Below are 18,818 nucleotides of genomic sequence, written 5' to 3'. Positions count from 1 at the left end.
CCCAACAGCCCGAAGAAGGCTGTACATGGGGGCGGGCAGGCCATGGCAGTCAGTCCTATATGAATCCATTCATGTCTACAGAGTGCCCTCGTGGGGTGGGGCCATGCTGGAACTTGCGGCTGCCCAGGCAGAGTGGGGCCAGCAGCACCCTTCCCAGGTGGGAAGGCAGAAGAACCCTTTATAACCTCTGAGTCCCCCTATAACCCCTGACTGGGGATGAGTTGGATCTCAAACTGTCAGGAATCAGGTGGACATTTCACTTTTCTTCTGTCTGAGCCCAGGAGTGAAGGGCTGAAAACCAATGCTCCAGCTCACCTCTGACTCGTGTGTGACCCTGGGTGAGTCCTGTCTACCCTGGAGGCCCAGGGAGTTGGAGGAGGGGGAAGAAAGCCAATTATGCTTAAACCTAACCCCGATCCAGACCCTGGCCCTGACCCCAACCCATGACCCTCACCCCAACCCCACCCAGATTCTCAGGCTGATCCACACTTGCATCACGAACAGGCCCAAATCAGTTTTAGGGGGTCATTTTCTCCGGAGAGCTGCTCAGCTCTGCACTCCTGCCCACACGCCCATGGAGGTGGCCCTGCCTCCTGAGGACGCACAGGTTGCTCACTCCCACACCTCTTGCATACATCACCCAGCAGCATGGTGGGGTTTGTTTTGATTTTTTGCTAAGTTTTATTTTAATCCAAGGACTTTGATTCATACCAAATGTCATTGTAGAAACAATAGCAGAATCCAAAGTCTGGGTGATCAGTATTACTCAGGCAGCAAACTCGTCAATCACAGAATTGTTTTAAAGCAGGTCCCAGTTGTGTTGCATGGTTGGGACTTCTTTTTGGGTTTTTTTTTTAACACTGTTCTTAAATATAAAGCTTTGCAACAAACCTTTGACTTATGTCAAATATAATTAAAAATTAACAAATGAGTACATTGTATCAAAAAGTACGAAGATATACATTTCATGCACATACTTGTATATATGTATATATGTATATATTTTACATGCACACATAACTTCATCAAACTACAGCCACTGCTTGACTGGTCCAGATGCAGACAACTGGTTAATGCATTTCAAATTTGGCAACTCACTATGAGATCTCAGTGGAAACATATGATAGCTGAGAAGAGACGATACAGAAACAAAACCCAAAGTCAGGAAAACAAGACACAGTATCTCTTCCCCCACTCCCTGTAGTTTTCACCAATTCCAGTGTCTAGAAGAATCCAGACAGACTGGTGAGGCCGTGTGGGGCTAGAACAGTGATTCTCCACCCAACATGGCCTGGGAAGCAGCTGCGGTTCTGCACAGAATGGATACATTCACAATAACGTGGGCCAGAGATGAAACATCAGTATCAAAATACACATCCTTCTGCTTTGCAACAGGAACAGAGCTATCTCATGCAGAGTCTGAGATACCATTCCAGTTATTATTTCCTATTGCATGTAAAATACTCTGTAATCTTAAAGTTTCAGAGTATTGTGCCTTCCAGTAAGGAGGTTCTATAAAATGGTTTGGTCACAATCATGCTGAAACCCTAGAACAGGTGGTGGTCTTACGTGATTTATTTCTATTGAATGTGTGTCCTTTGTTGCATAGCCCTGTGGGTTAACGACATCCACTCACTGGGACACACCTCCACACAGAGAAACGCACACACACGTCACAGGCCAGGTTTCTTTAAGGTGAGTCATGGGGCAACAGCCAATGGGAACACTCAAATGATCCAGCGAAGAGATCATCTGACATTTCCAAACACGGAGGATGCACCAAAATCTAATCATCTAAATATTCCTTTTGTTCACAAAACAAAGGGTCTCCCGGCATTTTATGCACAGCCTCCTACCTACGGTGTTTCCCTTTTGACAGTGGCCATGAGGTTGGATTTCCCTTTCGCTTCCTGCTTTCCCGTGTCTTGTGCCACAGTGCTGGGCTTCAGATGGCTCCTACCTGAGCCTCAGTCGCCAAGCTTCTCCTTGCCCCATCGCTTCCTCTGAGTTTTGGCCTCATTTCAGTCGGGCCGTCCCAAGTGCCCGCACCTGCACAGACACAGGCCCTCCCTCCTGCCCGCCGGGTCCATCTCCACTCCCCCACCTCTCCCTCTTCCCACGACCTCTCCCTCTCTCTGGCCTTATCTGAAAAGAAACTTTCACAACAGATACCATGCCCTCTTTGGCAGGCATCCTGTCCCTGAGATTCAGACGTAGAACAGACTGAAAACACCCCATACAAGGACATGCTCTACACTGCTCTGTGGCTTCCCAGGGAACCCTTCCACTTGTGGGAGGAAAACAGGGAAATGGTCGCTTCGTTTCCAACTACAACCGTCCCACTGGATGTTATATGAGTGTTCTCCATGGACACCAGCTTTCTACTTGGTTGATATTTGGAACTGGAAACAGTTCCAAGGATTCACCCACGCTTCAAACAGGCTTCACGTCACCGCCCCCAGGAGCCTGGCACGAGAGGGCTCGGAAGTCAGGCACTTGGTCGAGAGCAGCAGAAGCCAGGGGAGCTGGGGGGCCACCCAGGCTGGACGCAAGAGCATCTCCTCGCACGAGAGAGAGAGAGAGAGAGAGAGAGAGAGAGATACCACCCCCCCCCCCACAAAAAGCTGAGAGCTTCCTCCAGGTTGGATTTTTTTTAAGTTCTGTTACTATTTCCTTCCCCATTTTTCTGTTTTTCTCTTCTTTCTAGATCAAGTATATGGAATTGACAAAAGAGGGAAGGGTGTTTCGATTAAAAACCAAAACCAACAGCAAGAATGTTTTCCAGATTTGGTCCCTGTCAAGGTTGACAGCATCTGGGAGAGGACAGAGTGTGTGTGAGTGTATTTCTGGTGTCCACCTGCTGTTTCAGTACAAAGAGCCACGCTGGATGTGTTTGTGTTTGTGGGCGCCGACAAGAATGCACGGAGCTACAGGCCGGGCTCCTGAGGTTACTGCTGTTGACCATCCACTCTGTCTTATCTGGCCAGGCGTGTAAACATGCCGGGCTCCGTACCACACACGTGGATAAAGGATGGTCTCTACCAGATCCAGACCTCCTAAAAGTGGCCCAGGCACACCCCCCAGACGCTGGGAGCCATCACACAGGATTCAGACTGACAGGGTCCCACTCAGCACATGCAGTGACTTCCCGTGTAGGGTCTGTGGCATGAGACCCAGGCAGGCAGCATACAAGGGGACAGAGAGAGCCACGTCCCTCTCCGAAAGGGCTTTAGGAATTGGTCCAGCGTGAAAGAGAAGGTGGGGGCGGGGGGGTGGGGGGGAGCCACGGGGCCTCCCCTCAGCTGGCCCCAAAGGCGGGGTCGCTCCAACCAGGGGCTGCTGCCCCTGCCTCAGTGCCCCTGCGCGTCCCTGGGAGCCCAGCGTGGATGATAAAACTCATCGGCTGGAACGCGCCCACTGAGCAGGCGTGAAGCGGAGGTGCGGCTAGCACCAGTGGTCTTGATCGGGGTGGTGGTAGCTATGCTGAACCCGGCCGCCCGAGCTGAGCCCCAGAGTGCAGTGGTAGCTGTTGGGCACGCGGCGGAGGGGGTGCGACTGGGAGGTCAGGGAGGATACATAGGAAGTCCGGGAGGAGCGGCCTGAGTTGGTGGCCACAGCCTCCTTGAAGGTAAGCGTGTCCTCAGGCTGGGTGCGGGCAGTGTCCTCACTGTCCAGACGCTGCCCCAAGTAAGGGTCAGAGCCGATCCTAGAGCCGGCGGCCAGGGGCTGGCTGAGGGGGTCTCTCTGGAGCAGAGCGTTGTGTTCGGAAAGGCCACGGCTAAGCCGGCCTGGGGAAAAGGTGGGGAGGCTGGTCTGTACCCCAGCAAAGTGGACAGGCGAAGATTGGCCATCTTGTAGGTGACACTGGGAAGGGGGGTCAGTGAAGTCTGGGGGAGCTGCCTCCGCCCACCACGGCCAGGGGTGCTAGCACCGGATGTTGACAACAAGGGGCTCCCATTCACTGAACCACCACCCTACAAGAAAATAGAACAGAGAAAAAAAAATCAAAGTCCCAGACCAGAGGCCAATGCAGGTGAGAACCATGGAGGTGGGGGGTGAGGCATGGAGAGAGGCAGGCACCCTGGGAGGGGACCCGTAGGGTGTGTGGTGGAGGGGGGAAAGCCGCTGGTGCCGGTAGGCCTGGGGAGGTGGTTGGGGACCAGTGGGGAACAAAGGGACAGGCACAGCTCAGGGAGAAGGGAGACCAGAGGCCAGTCCAGGGCAGTTGGGAGGGGAGGATCGGGCTGGTGCGGGAGGAATGGAGCAAGGAGGGGGGGAGCACAGACTCGGGCCTGGGAACCAGGACATGAAGGAGGATTCAGAGCATGGTGGGGGGGGGGCTCATAAGGAGGGACAGTGAGGGGGGTCCTGTCTTACCGGTCTTGGGGGTCCTGGCTCCTGCCCAGCTGTTGGTGACGTGGGGTGGCTGCTGAGGGAGGGTTTGGGCTGCGAGGGCTCCCGGCCCCCAAAGCGGTCACAGGAGTAGAAACGCTGCTTCTCCGAGGAAGAGGAAGAGGGCTGCCTCCGCTCTTGTGACCGGCCCCGCTCCTGTCTGCGCTCCGTCCGGCAGCCTGTGGGCCCCTCTTGTGGGGGTGGGCCTGGCCCTGCAGCACTGCTGGGTGCTGGCCAGGAAGAGGGGAAGTCAGCACAGCGAGCCAGGTGGGGAGACAGACCCCCAGCCCAGACCCAGTCCCCAGGGCCAGCAGGGGGACCCAGGGGGAGAGCTGAGGTGCGTGGGTGATCCTGCCTGGTCCCCAGACCTGGGCCTCACAGCCCCCTACTCAGGGCCGTTTGGATGGTGGAGGCACAGAAAGGAATGCCTCAGGCCCTGGCCATAGGAGGGACCCCCACACGCACCGCCATCTGTGTCTGCGGACAGGCTGGGCCCCTTCTCCAAGGACTTCTGCTTCCTCTCCCTGCGGCGATGGCAGCGGTGGTGGTGATGGGGCGCAGCCTGGCTGGCTGGGGCATGGTCCAGGGCAGCGCTGCAGAGATGAGCCATGTGGGGACGCTGGGGCGCCAGTGTGGAGATGGAGCACTTCATGGGGCTGGCGTTGGGGGCCGGCTGCGGGTGGGATGTGGGTTGGCACACAGTCTGAGAGAGGGGCCTGGGGCAGGCTCCAGGGCGGCCCTGAAGGCCTGGGGCTCAGGAACCACCAGGCCCCTCCCTCTCCCCAGAAAGCTCTTCCCCACCCAGGCCCACCCTTTCTCCCAGAGCACGCTGCACAAGGTGCTGTCCGTCTCTGCCAGCGGGGCCCAGAGAGCTGTTGGCCTCAGTGTCCCTGGGGGACAGGGAGGATGCCAGGAAGAGGGAGGCTGCGGGCCTGGCTGGGAGAACCCTGAGGGGTGGCTGCGTGTGATGGCCCTGCTGGGCCAGGGCCATGGGGCTCCTGCCCTGGGCTGAAATCGGGACCTGCGGAAAGGGGCCCTCCCAGGGGAGCTGACCCACAGCCTCCACTCGGCGTCCTCAAGCTGGCCGCCCAGCGGGCCAGGCTCGGGAAGGGGAAGAGGGCGGGAGCCACCACCAATGGGAGGCAGAGACAAGTTTAGAGAATGAAGTCATTGGAATGTGCAGAACCAGGAACCACAAAAGGAGGCAGGGACAGGGCCAGCCCCAGGCAAACACTGAGGGTCCCCGGCTGGAGGACATGCCCCTCTAAAGCCCCTCACCATCCCAGGAAGTGAAAGCAGGGCCCCCTGACACAGCCTCAGGTCTGCAGGCCCCTCTCTGAGTCCTTGTGAATGGGCCCACAGCCCCCTTGCCCTGGAGCTTCCTGCTCGGTACTCAAAGCATCCCCGAAGGAGCAGGGGATGGAGGTGGTGCCGCCTCCAGAGTCCAGAGAAAGAACAGGGCAGGTCAGGCGCCTGGGTGGCTCAGTTGGTTAAGCAACTGCCTTCGGCTCAGGTCATGACCCTGGAGTTCCAGGATCGAGTCCCGCATTGGGCTCAGCAGGGAGTCTGCTTCTCCCTCTGACCCTCCCCCCTCTCATGTGCTCTCTCTCTCAAATAAAATAAATAAAATCTTTAAAAGAAAAAAAGAACAGGGCAGGTCCTCCCCAGAGCATCGATGGGGGAAAGGGAGGACCAAGCTGTGAGGCACCGTGTGCATGGCGGGGGGGCTGGGAGGGGCAATGCAGGCTGGCGTGAGGAGGGGTGTCCTAGAGAGAGGGAGAGTCTGGGTCAGGGACACTGGGCTGGGAGATGGAAGCCCCAGGGCCACCGCAGGAGGCTGAGCACCGGTGGGTGGTGGGGATTCCTGGCAGGCCTCCGAGGACTCTGGCTGCACCTCTTGAGACCATCATCCTGGGAGCTCCCAACAGGGCTGACAGTGTCCAGGCCGCCGTGCAGGTAGGGAGCCCTCACGCGGGACACAAGCCCTCCCCAAGCCAGGACTCCTCATCCCCCACGCCCCCACCCTCCCATGACCCTGGCCCTCCCAGGCCACCCACCTGAGTCTCTGCAGCCAGGCGAGGCATGGAGGCCGCGCGTCCCTGGCTCTCCAGTCCGGGTTGGGGCTCCCCGTCCGGACCTCTCAGGGCCATGCTCTGCATCTGGACGTCCACAGCCTGGGCACACAGCAGCCCGCAGTCACACCGGCCCCCACCCCACTCTCACCTTCCCCCCCATCCTGGGCTCCCCGCCACACTCCTGCCATCTCCCACCATCCCTGTCTCACCCCAATCCTTATCTCATCCCCCATCCCCAGCCTGGCTCCCCAGCCCTGGGAGCCCTCCCCGGGTTTCCTGGCTGCACCACTGGGATCTCTGTAGAGTGGCCACGCTCCAGGGGTGTCCTTGCCTCATAGGGTACCTCCTGGGTCCTCTGAGTACCCCAGGAAACAGACTCCTTGATGCCACTCTCCTGGGTTTGTCTGTAGAGAAGAGAGGATTGTGCTGTTGGCTCAGAGGTCTGTGGGCCTTGGAAGGCCCACCAAGGACCTGGCTCCAACCTGCCAGGAACCTACACTGGCCCCTTCTACTCTGGATGAGAAGCAGCCCAGATGCATGAGGCCCTTCAAGTACAGGCTCTCAAGTGGCCACACAGCAAGGGATGTGGACCCAGTACCAGGGCTCAGAGCAGATGGGCAGAGAGGGCCCCGGACATGAGTCCGAGGGAGGTCTGGGCCCACCGCTTGCTGGTCTAGGGACACCCGGCAGGTTCCTCGGCCCTAGACAGGGCCTCCCAGGAGTAGTGGGAGGCCACATGTGCAGAGCATGCATGACGCAGAGGGCGGACATCCTGTCTACGCGGGTGCACAGCAGGCCCTGACCACTACGTTAGGGGCAGTGTAGTACTCAGGAAAACCTACCTGATTAACAGTCCAAGACCCACAACCAGGCTGCAGAAAAGAACATCCAAACATGTACAGATGAGGAGGAAATCAGGAGCCCTAAACATGCATGCTGTGCCCAGTCTGGTACCAGGCCCCACACCTTAGCCCTTGCTGGATGAGGCAGAGCACAGTCCCCCCTCTTTGGGCTCAGCCAGTGATTTCCTTTAGCCAATAAGGGTGTTAGCAGACCTGGGACCCTGCTGGCCCTGAGGGGGTGGCTGAGAGGAGCCTGCCTGCTACCACCCCCCAGCGACACACGGTACAAGACAGGTAGGTGACTGTTAGTTCGCAACACTTGGTTTTGGGTGGTTCATTACCAAGAATTATTGTGGCAAGAGTTAGGGGTTAGGTAACAAGGACGTTACCAATTTGTCTACAAAATACAATTGCTTCAGAAATCACTACTGGAGTGGAGATCTGAGGAAAAATGTCTTAGAGGAGTTAGGAAGACTAGACACACACAGGCCGTCAACAGAATGGGGTCGAAACAAATCATTTCTCAACGGGCAGTGAGGAAGCAGAGGCAGAGGCCCCTCACTGGAAAGGGAAATGGGCACGCACAATGGGAGGTGACAGTGGGAACCACCGACTGTCTAAATCCACTGACCTCAGTGCCATCAGAGGCACCCGTGTAACGTTTTGGGAATTAGCTTTGGAGTCCACCATGGACCGCTCCAGCAGCCCGCCTGGACTAGCTTTCAGGCAGCATCTGCGGGGAACCATTTGGGGGGAGGTGGGCACGGGGTGGAACAGAGAGGCCAGTCTCCCAAAGTGGTGATGGGACCTGAGGGCTCCATGTCCTGCAGCACAGCCTACAGGGAGCCCCTCTGGGAGGGGGAGAAACCAGGAGTCCTACCTCCTCCGTGCACCTCACACCCTGGCCAGGTACTGACACGGCCCCGCCGTTGCTGAGGGATGCAGAGCTCTTCTGCCGAGGGAAAACCCGGGCTCCTCGGAGCACAGCCGGCTGTGTCTGCTCCAGCGTGGCCTTCAGAGGGTGGAACAGGGACACAGGGCCCATCTGTAGAAGGGACGCAGGGAAGAGGAAGAGCTCTAAGGGCACAGACAGGTGTGCCAGAAAGCTGGCCTGACCCCACAGCATGGGTTGGTGCTCCTTCTGCCCTGCCCCAGCCCTACACAGGAGGTAGGCGGGGGCTTACTCCCAACCTGGCCTGTGAGTGACATCAGGAAAGTCATTTCACTTCTTGGAGCTTCAGTATCCCTACCTACAAAATCTGGGGACCTCATCCAATTAAAAATGGTAAAAGGTTTCATCTCATCATCAACTTGGATTGATGGGTAGAGGCTGCATGACCCCGGACTGAGCAGAATTCTAAGGACATTTCAGGGCTCGGGGGGTGGCGGGGGGGCACTAATGGGTGTCTGCAACAGAGAGGGGAATGGGGGATGTGGTGTGGGCATCAGATACTTCCCATCCCACGATGGGTGAATGTCCCTGTAAGCTCCGAACCAGGCAACTTTCTAGACAGAGTCTACGTATGGTCACTGATGGTTTGGCTGCATGGGAAAGTTGTTATCTTTGAAGGATGACGTCAGGAAGATGGGGCCCCAAACCAGCCCAGTCAGAGTCATGAGGGGAAGAAATCATGACCCTGGACCCATCAGTTTGATTCTCTCCGGTCCCTGCCAATGTGCACGGTAATCAGGTTCTCCTCGAACCTCCCCAAACAACCTCCTCAAATATTCTTCAAACTTCTTTCTTCTAACACTTAAAACAGTGGTATCTCCAGGGAACAGGTCCTCACCCCTTGTCTACTGCTCCTGAAAACTAGGTCTCCAAGTCAGGGGGCCCCCAGTACCAGCAAGAGACCAGCCGTTGGAAAGCACTCAGGCTGTATGGGGTTTCTGACTTTGGGGTCGGAGAGTGAGGCTACAGTAGGAACCTCTCATCTTCCTTTTCCCGCCGTGCAATCCCCAGGAAGGATGTGGGTTTCCTCTGCCGTCAAAACAACTGATGCGTGCCAGAGTCTGAGGTTTACTTCTTGGAAATCCTGGAACTCGGTACCTGGGACAGGCCTCCCGTGGCCTGGTGAATCTGGTCTCTGGGGGTCTTGTTCTGTTTGTAGAAGTCAAGTATCATCAGAGCTGCATACACCTTTCCTACGGTCATCTCATCGGCTGGAGGGAGAGAAAACAGAGGGTGGGGTGTGGAGGAGGAAGGGGAGGTGGGGGGACAAGGGAACAGCCTCCACCACAGGGACTCCTGGACACGCTCAGGGAAGGGCACAGGGCTTGGCCGAAGTTGCATCTGTGGACACTGAGCACGTGTCCTCTGGAGCTGTACTGACTCTCCACAGGGCCCTCCATCTCCTCCCAATGAAGTGGATGTGGGGTTTAATCTTTAAGCACCTCATCTCTAACTGTAGGAGTCTCCCTGCTGTTCTCTGGATTTTTTTAAGTATACACCCCCACCAGGAACGTGGGTGACTGTGGTCAACAGAATAAAGCCCAGGGAATCCCTTCCCACAGTCCCTATGCACCCACTGGTAAGACCGTTCTCCCTGCAGGTGGAAACTAAGTCTAGACTATTGACGAGGTCACCCTGGCCCAGGCCTCCCGGCTCTGCCTCTGGGTGGGACACAAAAGAGGGGTGAACAAGGAGAATTTCTTGCCCTCACTTACGTTTATGGGGTGGCACCAGTAAATCCAGGGTCTTCTGGGGCAGATTGGCCCACACAGAGGAAATCTCCTTCCTCAACTCTGCATCACACTGATGCTGCTTGGTGCCGGCTGGGGCAGGACAAGGGTGTGGAGGGGAAGAGAGATGTTAGGAGCTGTCTCACGGGCCCCCTGGGGGAGCCGGCAGGGAGAGGTGTGGTGTGAGGGGAAATGGGGCAAGGACAGTGCCAGGAGAAAGGGCAGAGCGGGGAGAAGCACGGCCACGGCGGCTGTCAGAGCGTCCCTGATGGGCACGTGCAGAGACAGAGGCCTGTGTGCGTGGGCCCTGGGAGTGGAGAAGGGATATGGTGGCGGTCCAGCTGTTCGTCCAGCCATTCAAAACTATCAAGAGAGCACCCTCCCGTGCCAGGGACTATTCTAGGTGATGGAACAAAAGCAAAGGAGCCGCCTTTGTGGCACCATGTGGCTTGACTCAACAATAAAGTGGCAGTAAGTTCAAAACCTAGTGTGTTGGGTGCAGAAAAAGCTTAAGTAGGGAGGGATGAGAAATATTAGGAGGGCTGAAATTTTGGACAGGGTAGTCAGGAAAGGTCTCATGAGAAGGTGGTGTGTGTGTAAGACCCCGAAGGCAGAAAAGGACCAGGGGGTGCAAAGGCCTTGGTGTGTCACACAACCAGCCAGGAAGGCAAGGCTCACTGAGCGGGGGGTGGGGGTGACGGGCTGCAGGGAGCAGATGTTGAGATAGGAAGCAGCAGAGCGTGATAAGCAGAGGGATAAAATACTCTGACCTTTTTTTAGCATCAGGTTTACTATGGTATAATGTACATACAACGAAATCCACCCTTTTCAGTTATCCCATTCTATGAACTTTGGTAAATCCATAAAGCCACACATCCACCCCACAATCGAGTCATGGTATATGGCCCCACTGCCAAAGTCCCTCTGTGCTCCCTTTGTAGCTGACCCCTTGGCCTCCTCTCACCCCGTCCCATCCCTAGTGTGTTTTCTGTCTCGGTCTGTTTTGCCTTCTCCAGAATGCCCCACAAACAACGTCATTGGGTGTATTGGCTTTTGAGTAGGACTTCTCCACTCATCGTGGTGCCTTTGAGATTCAGTCCACGTTGTTGAGTGTATAAGTAGCCTGTTTCTTTTGATTGCAGAGTACTACCTTGTGGTATGGATAGACCCCAATTTGTTTATCCATTCACCAGTTGTGAGCATTTGAGTTGCTTACATTTTGAGGAGATTATGAAATAAAGCTGTGAACATTTGCATATAGGTTTTTGTGCAGATGTATGTTTTCTTTTCTTCCCACTTGGGAGTGGGCTGGCTGGGCCGTACGGTAAGGAACTGCCAAACTAGGATCACAAGAATTCCATATTATGCATTCTCACCAGGACTTAATATTGTCATTTAGAAAAGTACTTTAACTGTATTAATAACCATGTAGTGTTATCTTACTATGGCTTCATTTTGGATTTCTCCCATCCAAGTACGAACCAGGCCCGACCCTGCTTAGCTTCCGAGATCAGACGAGATCGGGCGCGTTCAGGGTGGTATGGCCGTAGACTTCATTTTGGATTTCTCTAATGATTAATGATATTGAGCATCTTTATAGGTGTTTATTTGCCTTCCATATATATTTTTTGGTGACATGTCTATTTGAATCCTTTACCCATTTTTATTAGGTTGTTTACTTTCTTATTACTGAGTTGTGACAGACCTTTATCTATTCTGGAAACTGATCCTATATCAGATACATGGTTCAAAAATATCTTCACCAATGCTTTAGCTTTGTCTTTTCATTTTCTTAAATGTCTTTTTGAAGAGCAAAAGTTTTTAATGTTGATAAAGTTCAATTTTTCAATTTTTCTTTTATGGCTCATGCTTTTTGTGTCTTCAAAAATCTTTGCCAAACTCAAAATTGCCAAAATCTCTCTCCTGTGTTTCCTTCTAGAGGTTTTATAATTTTACATTTTACATTTATGTCTATGATCAATTTCAAGTTAATTTTTGTAGGAGGTAAAAGGTATGTGCTATGGACTGAATTGTGTGCTGCCCCCGTTCACATGCTGAAGCCGGAACCCTCATTGTGACTGTATAAGGCCAAGAAGGAGGCAATTAGGTGAAATGAGGTCAGAAGGATGGGACCCTGACCCAGAGAGTTAGTGTCCTTATGAGAAGAGACACCAGAAAATTCGTTCACTCTCTGTATGCACTCAGGGAAAGACCACGTGAGCACACAGTGAGAAGGTGACCACCCTACAAACCAAGAGAACAGGCCCAGGAATGAAACTTACCTTCCTGGCACCTTGATTTGGACTTTCAGCCTCCAGACTGTGAGAAATAAATTTCTGTGTTTAAGCCACTCAGTTGTGGTTCTTTGTTATTGGCAGCCCTAGCAGACTAAGACGCTAAATGTCAAGATTTTTCCCTTTTCTGGGTAGTTGTCTAAATTTTTCAAGTACCATTTGTTGAAAAAATTATCTTTTCTTCATTAATTGCCTTTACAACTTCATCAAAAATCCATTGGCAATGTAAGTACGAGTCTCTATTGTGTTCCACTGACCCATGTCTCTGTCCTGTCACCAACACGATACGCCTCAATTGACGTGCTTTATAGAAAGTCTTTGATTCAGGTAGAGTAAGTTTTCTTTGTTCTCTTTTCAAAATTGTTTGTTATTCAAGTTCTTTTGCTTTTCTAGATACATTTTAGAATTTGTTTGTACATTTCTACCTAAAAACCTGTTGGGATTTTGATTGGGTGAACATTTATTCTATTGATGAATGTGGGAAGAATTGACATCATGACAATATGGAATCTTCCAATGCATGAAGATGATGCAGTGCTTAATTTTTAGATCTTCTTTGCTTCTTTCAATGTTTTGAAATTTGCAACATAGAGATCTCACATATATACTTTTTAGAGTTATCCAACAACAAAGAAGTACTTCATGTTTTTGGTGTGATTTTAATGGAACTTTTTCCCATTTCAATTGTTAATTGCTAATATACAGAAATACATTTGCTTCTTGCACACTGACCTTGTATCCTGTGACCTTGCTCTATACTTGGGGATGGTTTTAGTTACTTTTTTTAATGGCTTAAAACAACAGAAATTTATTATCTCAGTTCTGGAGGCCAGAAGCTCAAAATCAAGGTGTCCAGCATGACCGTGCCTCCTCCAAATGTTCTAGTGAAGAATTCTTCCTTGCCCGTTTCTAGATGTTGGTGGCTCCCAGCCATCCTTGGCATTCCTTGGCCCGTAGATGCCTCCATTTTATTCACTTTTTCTTAGAGTCTTTCAGATTTTTCTCCATAGATAATCATGTCAGTTGTGAATACAGGCAGTTTTATTTCTTCCTTTCCAATTGGTATGCCTATTTCTTTTTCTTAACTCATTACAATGGCTAGGACCTAATGTATGGTGTTGAACAAGAATGGTGACAGCAGACATCCTTTGTTCTTGATCTTAGGGAAAAAGGGGTTAGTCTTTCTTTGTTAAGTGTGTCATTCGCTGAAGGTTTTTCATAGATATCCTTGATCAGATTGAGGGGGCTTCCTTCAGTTTCTACTCTATGCAGAATTTTTAAAATCATGGATACTGAATTCTTGTGAAATGCTTTTTCTGCATCTATTGAGATGATCATATAGTTCTACTTCTTTGATATATTAAATTATATTGATTGATTTTTTATACTTGAACTCAACTTGCATTCCTGGGATAAACCCTACTTTTGTCATCAAGCAAATAGATATATATACAGCCAGACTCAGTTTGAGAAAACTGGGTGGAATATTTTTGTGTCTACAGTCATGAGGGATACTGATCTGTCACTTTCTTTTCCTATAATGTCTTTGTCTCATCTTGGTGTAGGAGCAATGTCAGCACAATATGGTAAGTTGAGAAATGTCCTCTTTTTCTCTATTTTCTGGAAGAGTTTATACAGAGCTGGTATTATCTCCCCCTTAAATGTTTGGTGGACCTCACCTATGGAGCTAACTGGGCCGGGGATTTTCTTTGTTGGAAGGCTTTTAACTATAATTTAATTTCTTTAATAACTATAGTGCTACTCAGATTCTCTCTTCCTTTTTTTAACCCACTCAGGTTATCCATTCTTGAATGAGCTTGATATTTGGTGTCAAGGAATTTTTCCATTTCATTTAAGTTGTTGAAGTTATTGACAGAAAGTTGTTCATAAAATTTCCTTGTTATCCATTTAATGGCAGCAGGACCTGTAGTGGTGTTCTCTCTTTCATTCCTTATATTGGTTATTTCTATCTCTTTTTCTTGATTGGTCTAGCCAGAGGTTTATTTATTTTATTGCTTTGGTTTTTAACATGATCATTCTAGCTGTTCTGTTGCAGGCAGATAAGAACAGAGGCAGACCAGTCTGAAGCTACTCTAAGAATCGAGTCAAGACCCGAGAGAGGGGCTTGGACCAGGAGCTAGCAGTGGGAGAGGACATAGAAGTGACCATATTCTGGTATATTATGAAGGTGGAGTCAAGAGATATGACAGGAGATCATATATGGATCAAAACTGGGAAAAGGATTTTAAAAAAAAGAAAGAAAGAAAGAGGAGGTAAGAATGACTCCAGAGGTTTTTGTCTTGAGTGACTAACTGGAAGAACAGAGTTTCCACTGATGGAGACGGGAAAGATCATGGGGAACACGTGGCGATCAAGTTTGGGCAAGTGAACTTTGGAATGCTTCCTGGGCCTCCCAGTGGAGACAGTAAAAATTCACATGAGAATGCAGAATGCAGGTCTGGAGTTCAGGAGGAGGCCTGCACTAAAAACACAAAGTTGGAATTCCCAGTATTTAGAGCCATGAAAATAGGTGGAATGACGAACGTGGCAAAGAGAACAGTCTGAGGGGCACCGTGACATTCAGAGGATGGGAGACATGAGAAAACAGAACAGGAAACATCAAAGGGATTCAAGAAGAACTACACGACCACGGAGGAAGGGCCGAGCCGCGGGCGGGCGCGGCCACGGAGGAAGGGCCGAGCGGCGGGCGGGCGCGGCCACGGAGGAAGGGCCGAGCCGCGGGCGGACGCGACCACGGAGGAAAGGCTGAGCTGTGGATTAGGTAAAATGAGGAGCGAGCACACGGAGGTCGCCGAACAGCTCAGCAAGAGTGGCTCCAGCAGCATTGCAGTGGAAACCCACCTGCAGACCGAACAAGAGAGACCAGACAGACAATACAGACCAGTCTCTCGAGGAGTTGGTCCCGAGGAGGGGAAGAATAAACATAGGGAAGCCAATGGAGGGAGCAGAAAACCTTTTAAAGATGGGAGAGATCATAGCTTGTTTATATGTTGATACAAAGAATCCAATAGGGAGGAAAAACTGACAGGCAAGAAGCAGGGTGCAGAATTTCTGGCATGACATCTGTGGGTAGATGATGAGAACGGGACCTAGAGGGCAAGGGGGGCAGGGTACGGGACTGGCCTCGACTCATCCGCTACAAACGAAACGGCTGAGCTCAAGGGCTCGAGTGCAGCCAGGAGGGTGGTGTGGGGGCAGAGACAGTGCAGATCCCCTCTGGTGGCTCTAATTTTTCTAATTTTCACAGGAGGGTGAAGGTGGAAAGGATACACTGGAGGTTTATTCTCTCCTAGATTTGGCACAGGCTATGCAGTCCTATCAGTCAGCTCAGGAGAGGACCTGACAGGGCCCGGGGCCACTACGGGGAGTGGACAGAAGGCACACAGACGCTGCACCCTGGAAGGGTGCTACCTCATGTGAACCTATGTTCTGCCGTCACATGCTCTGGGTAACCTGGACAGGTCATTTAACCTGCACCTCAGCTCCCGCACATGAAAATGGGATCATTACAAGGCTCAAAGGCAGGGCGGTTATCAGGGGATGAGGTCAGTGCCCAACAGAGGCGCCATGAGCAGCTGTCCTTGGTCGTCTCCAGACAAGCCTCCTCACCCCCCTTCCCTGCACACCCACCTGGGGGTGGCTCTGGACTGAGGACCGCCCGGTCCTGGCTTGGTGCCCTCCCCAGATGCTGCCTTGCTCACCTGGAGCCAGCTCGATCTCCAGTGCAGTCCGAATGAGGGCCATCAGCGTGGACGTGAAGTGGACGGTCATGTCCTCATTGGAGATGGGCATGTTCATGCGAACCAGGCGCTAGAGACAAGGGGAGCAGGTCAGGGCCAGGCCTACCAGGGTCCCTCCACCACAGGACTACAAGGGGCTGGAGGCCCCTAAAGGCTGGGCTTCGCCTCCTAGGGGTGCTTCTGCAGGCGCCCAGGCAAAGTTGGGTGGCTGGGAGTTTTGCCAGCATTCACACTCACCCTTGGACCACACCCCCCCCTTGGAGCAGTCCCTCCTTCTCCTAGCTACGGAAAAATAGAAGTCCAGGTAAAGACTGTAGCATAGCACCAAGCCAGAAGCCTGGATCCCTCTGAAAGAACAGGCACATGCTTAGCCAGAAGGACCCCTGCCCAAGGCTGGAATAAGGGGCGTGGGGCCTGGGCTGAAGAGGGAGGGATCTGGGCTGCAGAACAGAGGCGAGGCACCCTGGGATGGCCCACAGACAGGAGGGAAGACCCCTGTCCTTACAGCTCTGCCCAACGTCTTCTCCTCCACCGGCAGCCTGGAGCACTGGACAAGGGGCAGGTTAGCCAAGAGCACAGCTCTGAGCTCCCACTCCCAGTGAGGCATCCCTTCACCCCAGGAAGGCTTCTGCCTCTCACCACCCAGCCAGGGGGCCTGGAAGAGGCAGCCAGCACCTTCCAGTCAGAAGGACCCAGAACAGATGGTACTGCACAGGGCCAGCGTGGAGGCTGGTAGGGAGAGGCTCAGGGCCATTGCACAGGAGTAAAAGTACTTCGGACCAGACTGGGAGCAGTGCCCTGCTGCTTTGCTCCCTGTTTCCGCATCAGGTGAACAGCCCCTTTTCTCTCCTCATTTTTCAAGGACAGAAGAGCGGGAGACAGATGTGTGTCTGTACCACAGACCTCCGGGTAGAGCCAGCAGCTGCCCAGAGCCTGAGGCTCTGAGAACTTAGGTGGTGTCCAGGAAGAAAAGTACCCTTGGTGTGTCTGGCATGGTCTCAGCCTGGGAGGTCACCTAGCTGACCAGGTAGAGCCCTAGGGGCACCGTGACCTACCTGTCTTCTCTCACCGCTCTCTTGTCGTCTACCATAAGACAGAGCTAGAGAAGGGGGCACAGGGCCCCTCCCCGGGTTGTGCCTGTCCTCTGCCAAGCCCACATCCCATGACAGAGCAGCCTCTCTTCCCCTCTAGGGGGGGCCCCCAGCCCGGCCCCCAGCCCTGCCCCCAGTGTCTGGGCCCTAGATCCAATCCTCGGCCTAGTAGAGACCGGGTGGCTAGAGACACGAGCCCAGACTCTGCCCCCCTGAATGCTGGTGAAGCCCCACCTGGCACATCGAATCGTGGTCCCAGGACCTCACACATCACCTTTGTGATGCACACCAGGAAAATCGGCTTTCCAGAGCACAGGGTCCCTGTAGACCAGCACCGATGGCAGGAGGAGAGGCAGAGGGATTCCTCTCTAGGGAAGTCAGGGAGTCGGGTCCCAGCCTGAAGGGGGAGCAAGCAGGTGATTTCCAAAAGAAGAGAGCTCTGTCCAGGGCACCTTCACCAGAGGCTCTCCTCTGCCTGTCCAGGCCCTAGAAGGGCAGGGATCTCTGGAAGTGGCAGAAGGACAAGGCCAGGGTAAACAGACAGGCATCTCTGCCCTGGGCCTAGGACCTCCTGGTCATAGCACCCTGAGCATCTCCTGGACCCTCCCCAGCTCCCCAAGCCCATCCATTCCTACCCACCCTGAGGCCTCCCCTGGTCTATTCATGACCAGAACCTTGGAACTGGCCAGCACAGCTGGGGAGGGGCCCTAAAGGCTAGCCCATCAGAGCCCTGCATGCCCAGCCTGGCCCCAGGTATCAGTGTGGACAGAACTCTCCTCCTTGGGAACAAAGCTACAGTCTTGCATGCAGGCCTCAGGCAGGCGCAACATGCATGCCAGGCAGGGGAGGGCTGAGGAGGACAGCAGAGGCATCTGCCGCTGGCCTGAAGGAGCCACTTAGCTTCCAAAGGCTGTGCTGAGCCAGGTGACAGAGGGAGGCCCAGATTGAGAGCACAGAGACAGACAGCACAGACAGAACCAGAGAGAGGAAAGCTCTGCTGGGAAGCTCGCTCAGAGAGAGGGCGGTGGCACAGAGGCTGCAGACACATGCTGGTGGAGCTGCACGACTCAGGCTGGCTCTGTTTTCTGGGAGCAGTGGGAGCTGCAGCAGGGCTCTCGGTGTGGCGCGACGGGTGGGGGGTGGTGCTGGAGGGATGGGAGGTGCCTACACACCAAAGGGCACATGGGGCAGGTGGGAGCAGGCTTGGGGCTGGGCCATGTGACCTGCCCACCCCCCAAGGAGGGAGGCCTGGAGATGTCCTTCAGTTTACCCCCTCCTTGCCGCTCAGCCTCCTGGGCTCCTCAGCGATGGAAGGAGGGGGCATGGGACTACCTGTCCTTACCCTGCAGCAGTCTCTGAAGCCCCAGGAATGACAGCAGAACGCCTCTCCCTGGCATCCTTTCCTTCTTAATGCCACAGCGCCTCCTTCCCGCTGTGGAACTTACAAAGCCCTAGGGATGCTGCCTCCCCAGGCTGACAGCAGCCCAGACCTGGGGAAGTTCTGCATGTGCGGAGCTGAGTGGGGGTTCCTCAGAAGTGCCAGAGGCCCTGCAGGCCCCTATTACCCCAGGCTCAGACCCAAAGGGCTGGATACCTCCACCCTCATCAGGTGCTTATGGGACAGAGAAGCTGAGTGCGGTCCTGAGCCCGGAACAAAAACAGTTTCTGTCTGAAAGGTGGT

At 53.4% G+C, this 18,818-nt stretch overlaps 1 protein-coding gene across 1 annotated transcript; it reads right to left on the bottom strand.

Moving 5' to 3' along the window:
* Positions 1–657: 657 nt before the first annotated feature.
* LOC148164941 (voltage-dependent N-type calcium channel subunit alpha-1B-like) lies at positions 658–17,461 on the bottom strand. The gene is given in 10 exon segments (XM_088021286.1): positions 658–3,842; positions 3,845–3,974; positions 4,378–4,622; positions 4,858–5,065; positions 6,450–6,566; positions 8,190–8,354; positions 9,360–9,472; positions 9,977–10,084; positions 16,008–16,116; positions 17,372–17,461. Coding segments are annotated over 10 exon segments (1,602 nt in total). The 5' UTR covers positions 17,381–17,461; the 3' UTR covers positions 658–3,444.
* Positions 17,462–18,818: the final 1,357 nt, after the last annotated feature.

This window comes from Eumetopias jubatus, unplaced genomic scaffold, assembly GCF_037043125.1.
Source record: "Eumetopias jubatus isolate StellerSeaLion01/CBP00866 unplaced genomic scaffold, mEumJub1_p1.0 scaffold_2, whole genome shotgun sequence".
Lineage (NCBI taxonomy): Eukaryota > Metazoa > Chordata > Mammalia > Carnivora > Otariidae > Eumetopias > Eumetopias jubatus.
This window is presented reverse-complemented; position numbering and strand designations above follow the sequence as displayed.